Source organism: Anomaloglossus baeobatrachus, chromosome 7 (assembly GCF_048569485.1).
Source record: "Anomaloglossus baeobatrachus isolate aAnoBae1 chromosome 7, aAnoBae1.hap1, whole genome shotgun sequence".
NCBI lineage: Eukaryota > Metazoa > Chordata > Amphibia > Anura > Aromobatidae > Anomaloglossus > Anomaloglossus baeobatrachus.
In genome coordinates this window covers 227,316,413-227,332,292 of record NC_134359.1, presented here as the reverse complement: position 1 = coordinate 227,332,292, position 15,880 = coordinate 227,316,413, and the positions used below count along the sequence as shown (strand labels likewise).

General features: G+C 43.7%; 1 protein-coding gene across 1 annotated transcript in view; it reads right to left on the bottom strand.

The window, feature by feature from the left end:
• LOC142246091 (phospholipase A2-like) overlaps nucleotides 1-15,880 on the bottom strand; it is a 53,867-nt gene that overhangs the window by 21,889 nt on the left and 16,098 nt on the right. Inside the window, exon 2 of the mRNA XM_075319110.1 lies at nucleotides 4,618-4,783. Coding sequence (XP_075175225.1) covers nucleotides 4,618-4,783 — 166 coding nt within the window. The remainder of the gene's footprint in view (nucleotides 1-4,617; nucleotides 4,784-15,880) is intronic.

The window sequence follows — 15,880 nt, the reverse complement described above, 5'->3', positions numbered from 1 at the left end:
TGAAGAGGAGGAGGTGCTAGCCGAAGCCAGAGAGAGGAGCCGGAGGCACAGAGCTGCTGAAGAATCTGGATGTCCAGAAGAGGGCCGAGAACCGCAGAGCAGAGGACAGGGTGAGATTGTCAATGTCCCCTTGTCTGTCTCGTGTGCCGGCCCTCTTCCTTTTAGTATAGAAACGGTAGTAAGGAAGGTTTTAAGTGAAATGTTAGCAGGGGGCAGTGGCTAGGGAGAGTAGTTTAGGTAGTCAGGAGTCCATGTCATTGCCTGGTTATTTATTTAAGGAGGCTTTAACATGTGACATGTTCCCCCTGGGATTTCAATTGCCGCAGCCAGTTAGGAATAAGTTTTACAAGGGGAGTATATTGATTTGTTTTCTTTGCTTCCATCTAGTAGAGAGAACGTTAAAAAAGATGAGAAGACGGATTTAGATGATAAGAGAAAAGCCCCCTTTAAATCATTCCATAACTGGCTGCAGGCATTTTGTATTTTTTCTTCAGTCTTGGGGGGAAAAGAACCCGGCAGTTTGTTCGGGTCTTTTTCACCACCTGGAAAACATTTTGGAGGCATATCGCAGTTTCGGTGAAATTGCATGGCTGAATTATGACGAGAGTTTTCGTCAGAAGTTAGCCATCCAACGAATATGCAATGTGGCCAGAAAGACGTCGGTCTCTGGCTAAACCTTATGCTTCCTCAGAGGGGTAATTTTAACAGATTGTACCAGAATAATCCTGTTGTTAAAAGAGGTTTTTGTTTCGCATTTAATGAATCGACATGTAAATTCACATCAAATTGCAGATTTTGGCATGAATGCTCCTTTTGTGGGGGCAATCATGCCATCTTCAAATGTTTCAAAAAACAGAACCAGGGTACACAACAGCAGCACAACACCAAGGAGTCCATATTTAAAAGCAGTGACACCAGTGATGGTACAAAACATGCTGGGTTGGTTAGGTCGCTACCCAGACAGACAGAAAGCTAATTTAATTTTAGATGGTTTTGTGAATGGGTTTTTTGTTCCTGAATTTAAAGGGTCGGGGTGCGTTTGGGTGGAGAATCTACTATCAGTAAATGAGTTTGAGTCAGTGGTAGCTTCCAAAGTGTTAAAAGAAATTCAATTGGGTAGGGTAGCTGGCCCTTTTTGTTAGCCCCCCGCTCACAAACTTTAGGCTTTCGCCGCTCGGGTTAGTCCCTAAGAAGGAGAAGGGTAGTTTCCGTCTAATTCATCATTTGTCGTTACCAAGATATGATTCTTTAAATGATGAGATAGACCCGAATATAGTTTCTATTAAGTACTCGTCATTTGATCAGGCTGTGGATTTGTTAAGGGAGTCAGGTAGAGGGGCTTTAATGGCTAAATCGGACATTCAGTCGGCGTTCAGGCTTTTACCAGTGAATCCTTTGGGTTTCAGTTCCCTGGGTTTTCAGCTTAGGGGGCACTATTTTTTTGATAAATGTCTCCCGATGGGTTTTTTCCTGTCCTGTTTTTATTTTGAATTTTTTTCATCATTTTTACATTGGGTTGTTGGGGTTGAGGGTGGTAAGGGTAAAATTCTGCATTATCTAGATGATTTTTTATTTGTTAGTGAGGCCGAGTGTGAGGATTGTTTAAAGTTGCTAGTTAAGTTTCGTGAGTTAATGTGTTTGTTTGGTGTTCCTATTGCGCAAGAGAAGACAACTTTGCACTATCAGTGCTTGGAGTTTTTGGGCATCACTATTGATTCTGATAGGATGGAGTGTAGGTTGCCTCAGGATAAAGTTGCCAAGTTAGAAGCTGAGCTTTTGAGCATGATTGGCAGAAAAAAAGACTACTTTGAAGACTCTGTAGTCATTGCTTGGGCTTTTGAACTTTAGTTTGCGGATTTTTCCGATGGGTAGGGTATTTTCTAGACGGTTATATGAGGCCACCAAAGGTGTTCTATCACCAGTTCTCATATTCGCTTGTCTCAACAGCTTAAAGAGGATTTAGTGATGTGGCTATTTTTTTGCAGGAATTTTAATGGTAGAGCGGTTTGGCAACTGGAGTTTAAGAAGTTCTGATGAATTACAACTGTTCTTTGGTCATAATAGGTCTGGTTGTGGGGTTTTCTGTCAAGGGGAATTTTTGCTTTATTTTTGGCATGAGTCTTGGTTTGTTTGTGGTGCGTCGGGTAGTGTCACAGCTATGTCTTTATTTCCAGTTTTGGTTTTAATCGAAGCTTGGGGTGTTAATCTGGCGAATAGGAGGATTCTAGTTTTGTCTGATAATAAGAATTTGGTGTTTTCCGTTAATACCATGTCAGCACGGTGCCGTTGGGGTATTAAGATTTTGAGGCAGTTAGTGTTAGCTTGCCTTAAGTATAACATTTAGGTTAAAGCTCGGTTTGAGTCAGGTAGAAGTAATGAGTTAAGTATTGCTCTTTCTCAGCAGGACCAGGAGGATCTTCTTTGTATTATTCCAAGGGCGACTCATCTTGGAAATGTTTGTGCGGAAAATTTATGGAATATAGTGATGGATTGATTCCTTCAGTTATTAGGATGTCTGTGGCCGATTCAACATGGGCCAGATATTCGGCTGCATGGTTAGAATGACAAAAATTGTGTGCTCTTTGTAAAACTGAGTGTTTCCAGAGCAATGTGAAATTGGAGCTCGTTTTTTGGAGTTTTTGACCAAGAAAAATCTATCGGTTGGGTCAGTCTCTAACATTTTTTTCAGGGGTATCATTCTTTTTGAAGCTACATGTTTTTTTTATCATTAAAAAGTTTTTTTTTCCAGTCCAGCAAGCATAGAAAGGTCTTAGGAAAAAGATGTGGGTGCCTGATAGCCATAGGCCTATTTCAGTTGATTTATTAACTGGGTTGTGGTATTCATTGCCATCTGTTTTAATATGTTTGAGTCAATGGTATTTAGAGTGGCTTTTGTGTTATCATATTTTGGTGCTTTTAGGATTGGTGAACTAGTTTCTGTAAGTAGGTCTAGGTTGTCTGGGTTGGAGTTTTCAGATGTTTGTGTTGATGAGAGATCGTTGGTTATTTTTATTAGGAGGTCTAAGTCTGACCAAGAGGGATTGGGGACACAGGTCAGGTTATTTAAGATAAAAAATTCGGTGTTCTGTCCTATATACAACATCAAGAATTGGCTGCAAATTAGACCATGGTCTAGTGGATCGTTCATGCTTCATCAAGACGGAAATCCGGTAACTATTTTTCAATTTAATTCAGTGTTAAAAAAGTGCTTGCGGGAGCTCAATTTGGGTCATCCTCAGTTATCTTTTCATTCATTTCGTATAGGGGCAGCTACAGAGGCTGCTAGAAGGGGATTACCAGCAAGCAAAATCATGAGTATTGGCAGCTGGGAATCCAAGCGTTATAGAATTTATGTCCGTCCGAATTTGCTAGTGTAAATGTTCATCATATTTCTTTTCATTTCAGGTCCCATTGTCATTTGGGTAGTGGGACATTCTTACATTTTTTGGGCCAAGAGAAGAGCATCAGGAAGGTGTTATGGAGACAAATTAGCTATCAATTTGGAACATTTTAACATTTTATGGTACTGTGTTAGGGGAATGAGATGGGATGGATTGATGAAAGAAATGTCTTGCTTGAAAACTTTATGGCCAGCCCCGAATATGATAATTTTGCATTTGGGTGGGAATGATATTGGTAAAGTTAAAATGTTAGAGTTAATTGCGGCGATGCAGAGAGATTTATCAGTTATTCGGAGTTGGTTTCCTCAGGCTCATTTGGTCTTTTCCGAATTTGTTCCGCGCTTACAGTGGAATTGTGATAGGTTGAGGTTTCGGGAACGAATTCGGAAAAGAGTAAACCGCATTATGGAGAAATTTCTTCCAACTTTAAATGGTTCAACATATAAACATGTGTATCTTGAGGGGTTTTTAAGTGGTTTTTATCGAGAAGATTTAGTCCATCTTTCGGATGTTGGTTTAGACATCTTAAATTTGGGACTTCAAAATTGCATTGAAAAAAGGCTGTGATGTTTATTAGTGGGGGTGGGCCAAGGCCTGTTGGTCCTTGGAGTTTGCGAAAAGTCGTCAGCTTTGCTGGCTGACTAGTTTATGGACTGTGGTTATGGAATGGTTAATAAAGATTTGGTTTATTTATTGGTTATTTATGGATAATTTTAATATGCAATTTAACCCTTAATAAATGTCACGGCCATTTAATGCCATCAAAAATTATTTTGAGTGTCATATCTATTTATTTATATAATCCTTGTATTTCAGTTCTGAGGTCCAGAAGTGTGGAGGTGGTCTAGGAGCCGGGATCTCTCCACACATGGTAGATGCGGACTTTATTACATAATCATTTGCTGTGAAACCTCGACATCTCACATCTCACAAGATCGGTGAATGTGCCGTCATCTTTCCTTTTGCGATGGGCAACTATCGCAAAATCTTTTGATAGTTAAGATCCTTTAAGATGGCTATATACTCTAGAAAGCTAGAAGCGAAACAATTTAAGGGCTGAAAGCGGCCACCCTGACATCCCATAGTACCATAGACAGAGTGGTTTAGTCAGCACCCTGGCAGCAGTGCTTATCTACTGAATTTACATCAGATTGGGCACCTTTCACAAAAACAATAAATCATGCTTAAGAAGTCAGATAGCTGTGAAATTAAATACCAGTCTGTCTCGTCTTTCGGTGTTCCGTGTCCCCCTAGACCACAGTAACATCCATATCCAACATAAAACAGAGGAAACCTGCCAGTTGCACATTCAGTAGCTCTGGCTAATTCAAGAATTCCTCTTTTCTGCCGTATCCGTGAAGTGCCCAGGTCAGCATCCAAACCTGAAATGGAAAAATAGTGTTTTATTGTAAATCTTTGTTAAAACCAGGAATATTTTATGATGAATGGCTTACATCAATGGGTAGATATACATTGTTTTTGTACCAAAGCCAATCCAACAGCAACTGATTGACTTAAACCTCATTGAGACGTCCGTGGGTCATGCACACGTTTTAGGTATGTGTTTTACGGCCAGAACATGTATCCATAATAGTGTATGGGGCTTTTAATATGTCCATGGTCCGTTTTTCTTTGTGACTGAGTGGTCCACAAAAAAACCCCCAAAAAACAGACATACCTGTCTTTCATGTGAGCCCCCCCAAATATTAAAAAAAAAAAAAAAAAGTCTAGGGTTTCATTCCCACATTTAAACATTGACATGAAAATGGTACCAGTACCATCAGTGTGTCATCCATGTACAGTTCAGGTGTCCTTTTTTTTACCATCAGTTTTTCACAGATAGATAAATGATAAAGCCTCTCCTGTACTTTTCCATCTTAAATATGGACGTTTCACATAGTGCACTTTTGACATATAGATGTCATCCCTATGCTGTATATTTTTTTTTTCATAGACTCATGGACTTGTGGTGGCCCTGTACATCATGATATTGGAAAGTAACAGACATGTGTCTGAGTTTTGCATGGACACACGGTCTCCAGAAAAACAAACACAGACATGTGAATAGCACCGTAGATTATGTTTATAGATTAATATGAATGAGGCCTTAAGGGTATGTTCACACGCTGCAGATTTGGCGTAGAAATTTTCTGCATGAAATCTGCACCTTCTGGCAGAAAAACGAACAAAAAAAACCCAAAACTCACACACGTGGTGCGTCTAAGTGCCATGCATTTTTTTTTTTAATGACGTTAATGGCTGGAAGGGCTAAAAAATGCAAACCAAAAAAAAAAAAACCACCAAAAAATGCTTGCATTTAGGTGCATTTTTCATGTTTTTGTGGCATCATTTTTTTTCCTGTTATGAAATCTATGGGTGGAAGGCATAGAAAATGCAGGAAAAGACAAAAAAAAAAACACACCAAAATTTGTCATGCTGCAGATTATTTTCTGCAACAAATCTGCATGGAAAAAAAATAAGCAACGTGTGCACAGCACTTCAGAAATCTCATTGACTTTGCTGGCATGAAGACAGACATGCAGATTTGGGCCACAATCTGCACCAAAAACGCACCATGCATGCACAGCCTAAAATGTCCATAAAACCCATGGTCAGCAAATGAATGTCACCAATTTGATGTCTGCGATTACCATAGTAATGAATAGTATAAATATATATTTATTCATTCATTAATGATAAAACTCACACTGATGAAAAGTTGATGAATAATAGTTGTTCCATTAGTTGTTGCCCCCATTACTGTATGTATTATAACAGTGTACCTAGATGTAGATGTCCCCAGAATAATCAAAGTAAATAAAGGATGACAAGTTTTTGTTTTTTTTTTGTTTTTTTGTTAAATCATGACTTTTTGGAGATTGATGTTGAAGGGTAACGGGTAACAGATTGCCCATCTGCTCCATCATAAAAATGAATACATTCATGGCCCTGTTTTTTTCTAATGCTGAAAAACACCACATAAGGCTAGCGCCACACATCCGTGCCTCCGGCACGTGTTTGTCATTTTTTACACGTACCGGCGGCACGGAGACACTTTAACCAATGCTACCCTATTGTAGCAGGCACACACACGTAAAACCACACGGAACGTGTGTCCGTGTGCGTTTGTACGTGTGTGCGTTTTTGAAAGCGCTGACATGTCAGTGTTTTCTCCCGCAGCACGGGTGTCACACGGCCCGCACCCGCACCACACGGGTGTAGTGTGGATGCGGTCCCGTGTGACACGCGCCGGAGAAAACACACATGTCAGTGAAAAAAAAAAAAAACATTAACTCACCTTCTCCAGCCCTCCTGTCTCTGCCGCTGCTGCCTCTTGCTGCCGACCGCCGCTCATTATTCTCATTGAATATTCACTTCACTGCCTGGCAGCAGCAGCAGCGGGGAGACGGGAGGGCTGGAGACCGAGGATCAGCACCACGGACAGCAGCGCGGACAGCAGGAAGGACCAGGTGAGTATAATAATTACCGGTTCTACATGTGCTATCGCGGATAGCACACGTAGAACACACGTGTCACGCACGTACCAGAGACACGTACTTACCTGCACGCAACACGCAGGGAAAATACGTGTCTCTCGGCACGTGCGTGAAATTCACGTGAGTGTGGCAGAAGCCTAAGGGAGATAAGGGGATTTTACTTTATGACACGCTGTCCCAATAAACAAGATTCGCTTTTTGGAATAGTTCAACGCTCTTTAAGTTCCAAGAAACATGTTGGGGACAGAGTGATTTTCTCTCTACAGTTACGTTTCTGGTGAGTTCTCTGGTTACTGTTCTGCCTCACGTTTGCTATATGAATGCAATCTTTTCATACACATGTTGGGAAGTGGGGGATTTTCAGAATATACAATTTATCGTAGAATTGATCATGATCACAGTCTCATGTTCTTATACAAGTTCCTTATTACCGTAGATGCAAAGTAAAGCCTTTGTAGTTGTATTGTCACAGTAAGGGAATGTTTGCACAATACGGTTACAGAACAATGAGACTTTTAATTGTTACAAACGAATAAATCAACCTTCAAAATTCAAAACGGGAAATGCAAAAACCTGGAAGTTTAAAAAAGCTGATTTCAACGAATTAGCAAAGCACTTAATCGTGTAGATTAGGATCATGTCATGGTAACTGGTGATAACGAACATATATGGGGTAAGTTTAAGGATATACTACTAGAATCCTGTAGAAAAAAAGTTAGACCATCTGTTAATAAAAATATCCAGGAATAAAAAGAAACCACCATGGATAAATAAGACAGTACAAAGTATAATAACACAAAAACAAAGGATATTCAAACTGTTGAGGCCGAAACTACAGAAGTAGCATTTCAGGAATATAAAGATCTCAATAAGAAATGTAAAAAGAAAAAAAAAACAGGCTAGCAGAGTTAGCTACTGAAACACAATTTGCCAGAAAGAAAGAAAGATTTAATAAAAAAAATTTTTATGCATACATCAACGCCAAAAAGAAAACAATGGATGTATCAGTCTCTTAAAGGATGATAATAAGAAATTATAGATGACAAAGAAAAGGCTGAAATATTAAACAGATACTTTTCATTCATATTCACCAATTAACTGACTGTTCAAAAGATCATTCAACAAGGCAAAATCAAAGTCTGCCATCTGATATAACTAATTTAGCACAAGAAGAAGAAGTATGGCTGCCTTTGAGCAAATTAAACATTGACAAATCTCCTGGCCAGATGGCATTCATACACGAATATTGAGGGAATGGAGCTCAGTAATTGACAGACCACTGTATCTCATCTACTCATCTCCTTAAACTCTTTTAACAGAGTTGATGCCACAGGATTGGAGGATGGCTAACATGGTAGATATATTTTAAAAAAAAAAGTAAGAAGGTTGATGCAGGCAATTCCCATCTGGTAAGTCTGACATCAGTAGTGTGCAAAACTTTTGAAGGCATTATAACAGATGACCTGCAGAAATTTATTGCAGAGAATAGTATAACAACTGACAATCAGCATGGATTCATGAAAGATAAGTTATGTCTAACCAATATGTTAGGTTTCTAATTGGAGCAAGTACAAATCTGGACATTGGTAATGCAGCTGATGTGATTTATCTGGATTTTGCAAAAGCATTTGATAGTGTGTCACAATACAGCCATATACTGACGCTACAGAAGCAAGGACTAGGGGAACTACACTGAGCAAAAATACAAATGCAACCCTGGCTTTTGCTCCTATTTTTTCATAAGCTGAACTCAAATATCTAAGACTTTTTCTATGCACACAAAAAGCCTTATTCTCTCAAATATTGGTCAAATATTGGTGCTAAAATGTAGGTCCCATTGCCTAATTTTAGCCATCTTCCTATAGGAATAGACACCTTTATAAACAGGGATACTCAATACTCTATATTCTAATCTTGGTTCTTGGTAATTCACAACACAATTTTAAAGAGTCTGCAACTACAAGAATCCCAAAAGGTGGCTTAAGGCTACTTTGCACACTGCGACATCGCTAGCAATCTCGTTAGTGACGTGAAATTCTAGATCGCAAGTGAGATCTTTCGAGATCGCACATGCGTAAAATGACCTATGTGGGATCTCGAACGCACTTGCGATCTAGAATTTCACATCGCTAATGAGATCGCTAGCGATGTCGCAGCATGTAAACTACCCTTTAGACTAGGTTCACATTTCCGTTGTTTTGCATCAGTCACATGCATTGCTTGACGCCTGTGACTGATGCGTTGTACCACGGATGACAAGAATATAATTCATTGTCGGACTCCGTTGTAAAAGAGAGAGCGATCAGCTGATCACCCGGCGGCCGGCTTTTGAGAGCGAACAGATGATCTCCCAGCGGCCGGCTAATGAGAGCGATCAGCCGATCGCTCACAGCAGCCGGCCGCCGGGTGATCAGCCGATCACTCACAGCAGCCGGCCGCCGGGTGATCAGCCAATCGCTGACAGCAGCCGGCCGCCGGGTGATCAGCTGATCGCTGACAGCAGCCGACCGCCGGGTGATCAGCCGATCGCTCACAGCAGCCGGGCCGCTGGGTGATCAGCCGATCGCTCACAGCAGCTGGCCGCCGGGTGATCAGCTGATCGTTCGGCCACCGAGAATGTGTGCGGGGGGTGAAGTGCGGGGTGGGTGAAGCCGAGCGGGGCCATGGCACTGAGGACGTCAGTGCAGTGGACTGAATGGCTGGGGACAGGTGAGTGAGTGAGTGTGAGAGAGTGTGTGTGTGTGTGTGTGCGTGTGTGCGTACATGCCGAGTGCGGGAGGGGGCGGAGCCAAGCGGGGAAGTGTTGGGCTCCCTGCACACGTAGCCAGAGTAAATATCGGGTAACTAAGCAAAGCACTTTGCTTGGTTACCTGATATTTACCTTGGTTACCAGCGTACACTGCTTAGCGCTGACTCCTTGCACACGTAGCCAGGGTAAATATCGTGTAAGTAACCAAACCGCATTGCTTAGTAACCTGATGTGTATCCTGGTTACGTGTGCAGGGAGCCAGAGAGAGCATGTGCAGCGAAATCCTACGGATTGCGCTGCTCAAAAAATGTTACATGCTGCGTTGCTGCGGAGGGTGCATAATCAGTCATAATCCACCGCTCATACAAGTCTATGGGAACAGCGGAATCCGCCAAACATATTCCGTTGTTTACCAGACCGCGGATTGTGACTGATACAAATTGACAGAAATGCAAACCTAGCCTTAAGGGTACTTTACATGCTATGACATCGCTAGCGATCTCATTAGCGATGTGAAATTCTAGATCGCAAGTGCGAACTTTCGAGATCGCACATGCGTAAAATAACCTATGTTCGATCTCGAAAGATCGCATTTGCGCTCTAGAATTACACATCACTAATGAGATCGCTAGCGATGTCGCAGTGTGTAGAGTAGCCTTTAGCCAAACATCTTGTTGCAAGCTGTAAATGAAAGCAGAGCAACAAGTGACTGCATCTTTTGAGCCTTTTAAGGCCACGTGCACACCTTGAGGTTTTGAGTTTTTTAGTATTTGTAAACCAAAACCAGGAATCGGTACAAAATGCAAAAGTGGTGCCCTGTTTCTATTATACTTTTCCTCTGATTGTTCCACTCTTGGTTTTGGCTTTCAAACCCTGGAGCTGGAAAAAAAAATATACTCATTAAATACTCCATGTGCGTACGTGGCCTTAAGGCTACTTTACACACTGCGACATTGCTAGCGATCTCGTTAGCGATGTGAACTTCTAGATCGCAAGTGCGATCTTTTGAGAGCGCACATAGGTCATTTTACGCATGTGCGATCTCGAAAGATTGCACCTGCGATCTAGAATTTTACATCGCTAACGAGATCGCTAGCAATGTCGCAGTGTGTAAAGTACTCTTTAGTTATTTGAACAATTGCTTCCACTTAAATCCATGAGTAGCCTCCAGCGAAAGACAGATATAAATTGTCCAAAAAAAGACAGAATTCTTGTTTCTTCCATAACAAACCTCAACATCCCTTTCTGTAATGAAGGGTATACCAGTCATGTTTTCCTGTGTGGTTTCCTAATATGCTGTGTGCTCTGGCAGGAACTGTGTGCTAAATTAGCAAAGCCCACATCCCACCTTCCAGGACGTTTAACTCTAACTGCACCTGTCATCTTTGCTTATAATAAGACACACAGCAGATAGCATAGTTTTTTAAAAAAAAGAACTTTAAGGCCAGTTTCACACATCCAGCTTTTTGCCGGTTTGCCGGTTCCGGCGCACGCCAGTACAGTGTATACAGTACAATGGCTGCGCTGTAACTTCCGGGTCACATGCTCCGGTCACATGACAGCATGTGACCGGAGCTTGTCATGCTACCACTGTACAGTCATGGCCAAAAGTTTTGAGAATGACACCAAAATTATATTTTCACATGATCTATTGCCCTCTGGTTTTTAATTGTGTTTGTCTGATGTTTACATCACATACAGAAATATAATTGCAATCATATTATGAGTACCAAAAGGTTATATTGACAGTTAGAATGAGTTAATGCAGCAAGTCAATATTTGCAGTGTTGATCCTTCTTCTTCAGGACCTCTGCAATTATCCCTGGCATGCTCTCAATCAACTTCTGGACCAAATCCTGACTGATAGCTGTCCATTCTTGCATAAGCAATGCTTTCATTTTGCCAGAATTTGTTGGTTTTTGTTTGTCCACCCGTCTCTTGATGATTGCTCACAAGTTCTCAATGGGATTAAGATCTGGGGAGTTTCCAGGCCATGGACCCAAAATCTCTATGTTTTGTTCCATGAGCCATTTAGTGATCACCTTTGCTTTATGGCAAGGTGCTCCATCATGCTGGAAAAGGCATTGTTGGGCGCCAAACTGCTCTTGGACAGTTGGGAGAAGTTGCTCTTGGAGGACATTCTGGTACCATTCTTTATTCATGGCTGTGTTGTTAGGCAAGACTGTGAGTGAGCCGATTCCCTTGGCTGAGAAGCAACCCCACACATGAATCGTTTCAGGATGCTTAACAGTTGGCATGAGACAAGACTGGTGGTAGCGCTCACCTCTTCTTCTCCTAATAAGCTGTTTTCCAGATGTCCCAAACAAGCAAAAAGGGGATTCATCTGAGAAAATGACTTTACCCCAGTCCTCAGCAGTCCACTCCCTGTACCTTTTGCAGAATATCAGTTGGTCCCTGATGTTTTTTCTGGAGAGAAGTGGCTTCTTTGCTGCCCTCCTTGAAACCAGGCCTTGCTCAAAGAGTCTCCGCCTCACAGTGGGTGCAGAAGCACTCACACTAGCCTGCTGCCATTGCTGAGCTAGCTCGGCACTGCTGGTAGTCCGGTCCTGCAACTCAAACAGTTTTAAGATACGGTCCTGGCGTTTGCTGGTCCTTCCTGGGCGCCCTGGAGCGTTTTTGGCAACAACAGAAGCTCTCTCCTTAAAGTTCTTGATGATGCGATAGATTGTTGACTGAGGTGCAATCTTTGTAGCTGTGATACTCTTCCCTGTTAGGCCATTTTTGTGCAGAGCAATGATGGCTGCACGTGTTTCTTTAGAGATAACCATGGTTAACTGAAGAGAAACAATGATACCAAGCACCAGCCTCCTTTTAAAGTGTCCAGTGTTGTCATTCTTAATTAATCAATCATGACTGATTGATCGCCAGCCCTGTCCTCATCAACACCCACACCTGTGTTAATGGAACGATCACTAAAACAATGTTAGCTGCTCCTTTTAAGGCAGGAATGCAATGATGTTGAAATGTGTTTTGGGGGTTAAAGTTCATTTTCTTAGCCAATATTGACTTTGCAAGTAATTGCTGTTAAGCAGATCACTCTTTATGACATTCTGGAGTATATGCAAATTGCCATTAGAAAAACGTAAGCAGTAGCCTTTGTAAAAATTAATATTTGTAGCATTCTCAAAACTTTTGGCCATGACTGTACTGTATACACTATTGGTGTGCGCCGAAACCTGCAAACCGGCGAAAATCCAATGTGTGAAACTAGCCTTAGTCACTTCTGCATACAAGTAACTAATTTTGAAAAGTACAGCTCCATTTAGATGAGTGGGAAAAAAAAACGCAATCGGAATGGGAAAGCTGATATCTTTGTCCAAATCTAGTTCAGCGTTTGATGTTGTATTTTAGTTTTTGATCTTTTATTTTTTTTTCCAGCCAAAGCAAGTCCTAATGGAAGATCTTTAAAAAAAAAAGTTTGTAGGTGCCCTCTCTATAGGAAATATATTTCTTTGATGTTGAAAGGACCCCATAACATTCTAATCCATCATTTATCAATGTCCAAATCAGAGGTGTATCTAGGCTTTTTGGCACCCGGGGCAAGAATCCTGCTTGGCGCCATTTGGCGTGGATTTCGGCTCAGTGTGCATGATCCCGGAGTTTTAGTCATGTGCACTATGAAGCGGGTGTACGCGTCCTGGCTACAAACTGAAGTAGTGTGTATGACTGAAACTCCGGGGTCATATGCACTGAGCCGAAATCCAGCGTCAGGCGACAACAGCAGCAGAGAGGTGAGTGAGATCATCCTCTAATGCTGCGTATTCATTAGCATGATAGCACACCCACAAGGGCCCACAGGGGCGTATTAACATGCAAATGAGGCCGACTAGCAAGGGAAGTAACGCCCTTGGGACTAGTCCCCTCACTCATTAGCATACGATATAACATCTTTAGAATACTTTTTCTATAGATCTCTCTATCTATGCTAGTTTATACAGGGACTACTGGGCAGGGATTAGCAATATGCACCCAGAACTGCTCATGGTCCTGGATGCATATTGCACCTGACAGGTTCCCTTAAAAACAGCCAATTGGTGATAGTGCCAGGTGCCGGATCCTGGCCAATCAGACACACTGGCCATATACCACACACAGCCATGATACACTGACTGTATACCGCACATAGCCATGATACAATGGCCATATACCGCACACAGCCATGATACACTGACTGTATACCGCAGACAGCCATGATACACTGGCCATATACTGCACACAGCCATGATACACTGACTGTGCACTGCACACAGCCATGACACACTGACCGTATACTACACACAGCCATGACACACTGACCATATAACGCACACAGCCATGACACACTGACCATATAACGCACACAGCCATGACACACTGGCCATATACTGCATACAGCCATGATACACTGACCGTATACCGCACACAGCCATGACACACTGACCATATAACGCATACAGCCATGATACAGTGGCCATATAACGCACACAGACATGATACACTGTCCATATACTGCACACAGCCATGACACACTGGCCATATACTGCACACAGCCATGACACACTGACCATATAACGCACACAGCCATGATACTGTCACGCTCCCCGGGTCCCCTGCTCTGATCCCCGGATCTCCTGCCACGCTCCCCGCTCTCCAGTCTCCATTTCCTGCACTTCCCAGGCCTCCTGGTCCCCGCTCCCGGCGCCCGTCGGTTTCCCAGCCCCAGCCCGGCTCTGCTGCTTCCTCCTCTCAGCTTCCTGCTCTGGCTTCTGGCACCCGGGCCGCGCGCATGCGCATTAGGGCGCGCGCGCGGTCATTGACCCTTTCTTAAAGGGCCAGTGTCCACTGACAGGAAATGAAGCACACAGGTACAGGGTATAAAGGGGTTTAGTGTCCAAGTGGGCGGGGCCTGTTCTTCGTGTTTCCCAAGCTAGGAGTCAGGTCTCCTTGTGTTCCTGTGAGATACTCACCTCTCTCTCTTCTAGAGCCGATCCTGTCTTGCCATCCGGTCCTGCCGAATCCCGAACCCCGAACGCTGTCTATCTGCCATCCTGACAGTCCGTACCATCTCTGAGCCGTGCGGTGACCCGTCATCTCGCTCCAACGGTTCCGGACTCCGCCTGACATCATCTCGGCTTCCGAACCTGAGCTCCGTCACCCAGACTACCATCAGTGACTCCGTGGTCCCAGGGACTTTACCATTATACTCGTGTGCTCGGACTGTCCTGCTACCTGTAGTGCTCCAGCTACCGAACCCCTTACCATCATCAAGGAGTTCGGCCCAGTGGATCCACCTCCTGGGTCTGCCCGTCCACCTGGCCCTAACAGTAAGAACAGGCCATGGATCCCGCTGCAGCACTAGCAGCCTTACAGGAGGAACTCTCACGCCAGCGTGAGACTCAGACCCGCATGCTGCAATTCATGTCTTCTGTGGACGCCCGCCTGAACACGCTACAAGCGTCAGTTACGTCTTCAGCATCTCGGGCTTCCACTAGTCAATCCACGGCCCCAGCTCCCGTGGCAGCCTCTTCGGATGCTTCCAGACTTCGTTTGGCCTCACCACCCCGGTACGCCGGAGATCCCAAGACCTGCAGGGGATTCATAAACCAATGCTCCCTCCATTTCACGCAGCTGCCGCATTTGTTTGCCTCCGACCAAGCCAAGGTCGCCTTCATCATGTCCCATCTAGAGGGTGAGGCACTGGCGTGGATGAACCCCTTGTGGGAAAGGGAGGATCCGGTGACCAAGAACATCCAGGAGTTCCTGCAGGCTTTTCGTGGCACCTTTGACGAGCCCGGACGCGCCTCCGCGTCTGCCTCATCTCTTCTCCGGTTACGTCAGGGAACTCTGACGGTGGGTCAATACGCCATCCGTTTTCCCACCTTGGCTTCGGAACTCGGGTGGAACAACGAGGCCCTAACCGCCGCCTTCTGGGAAGGACTCTCGGGTCGAATTAAAGATGAGCTGGCTGGTCGTGACGTACCGTCCACCCTGGATGCCCTGATTACCCTAGCGACTCGAGTGGACATTCGCTTTCAGGAGCGATCCAAAGAGGTGTCCCGTGAGAGACGTCCGGTACGGCATTCCTCTCCTCCGCAGAAGCCCGCTGTACTCCAGTCAACGGCATCTGGTGTCTCCGTTCACGAGCCCATGCAGATCGACCGCATGCGGCAGTCTGAACAACGTCGAGCAGAGCGGCTCGCCAAGGGCCTCTGCTTCTACTGCGGAGAGGGCAC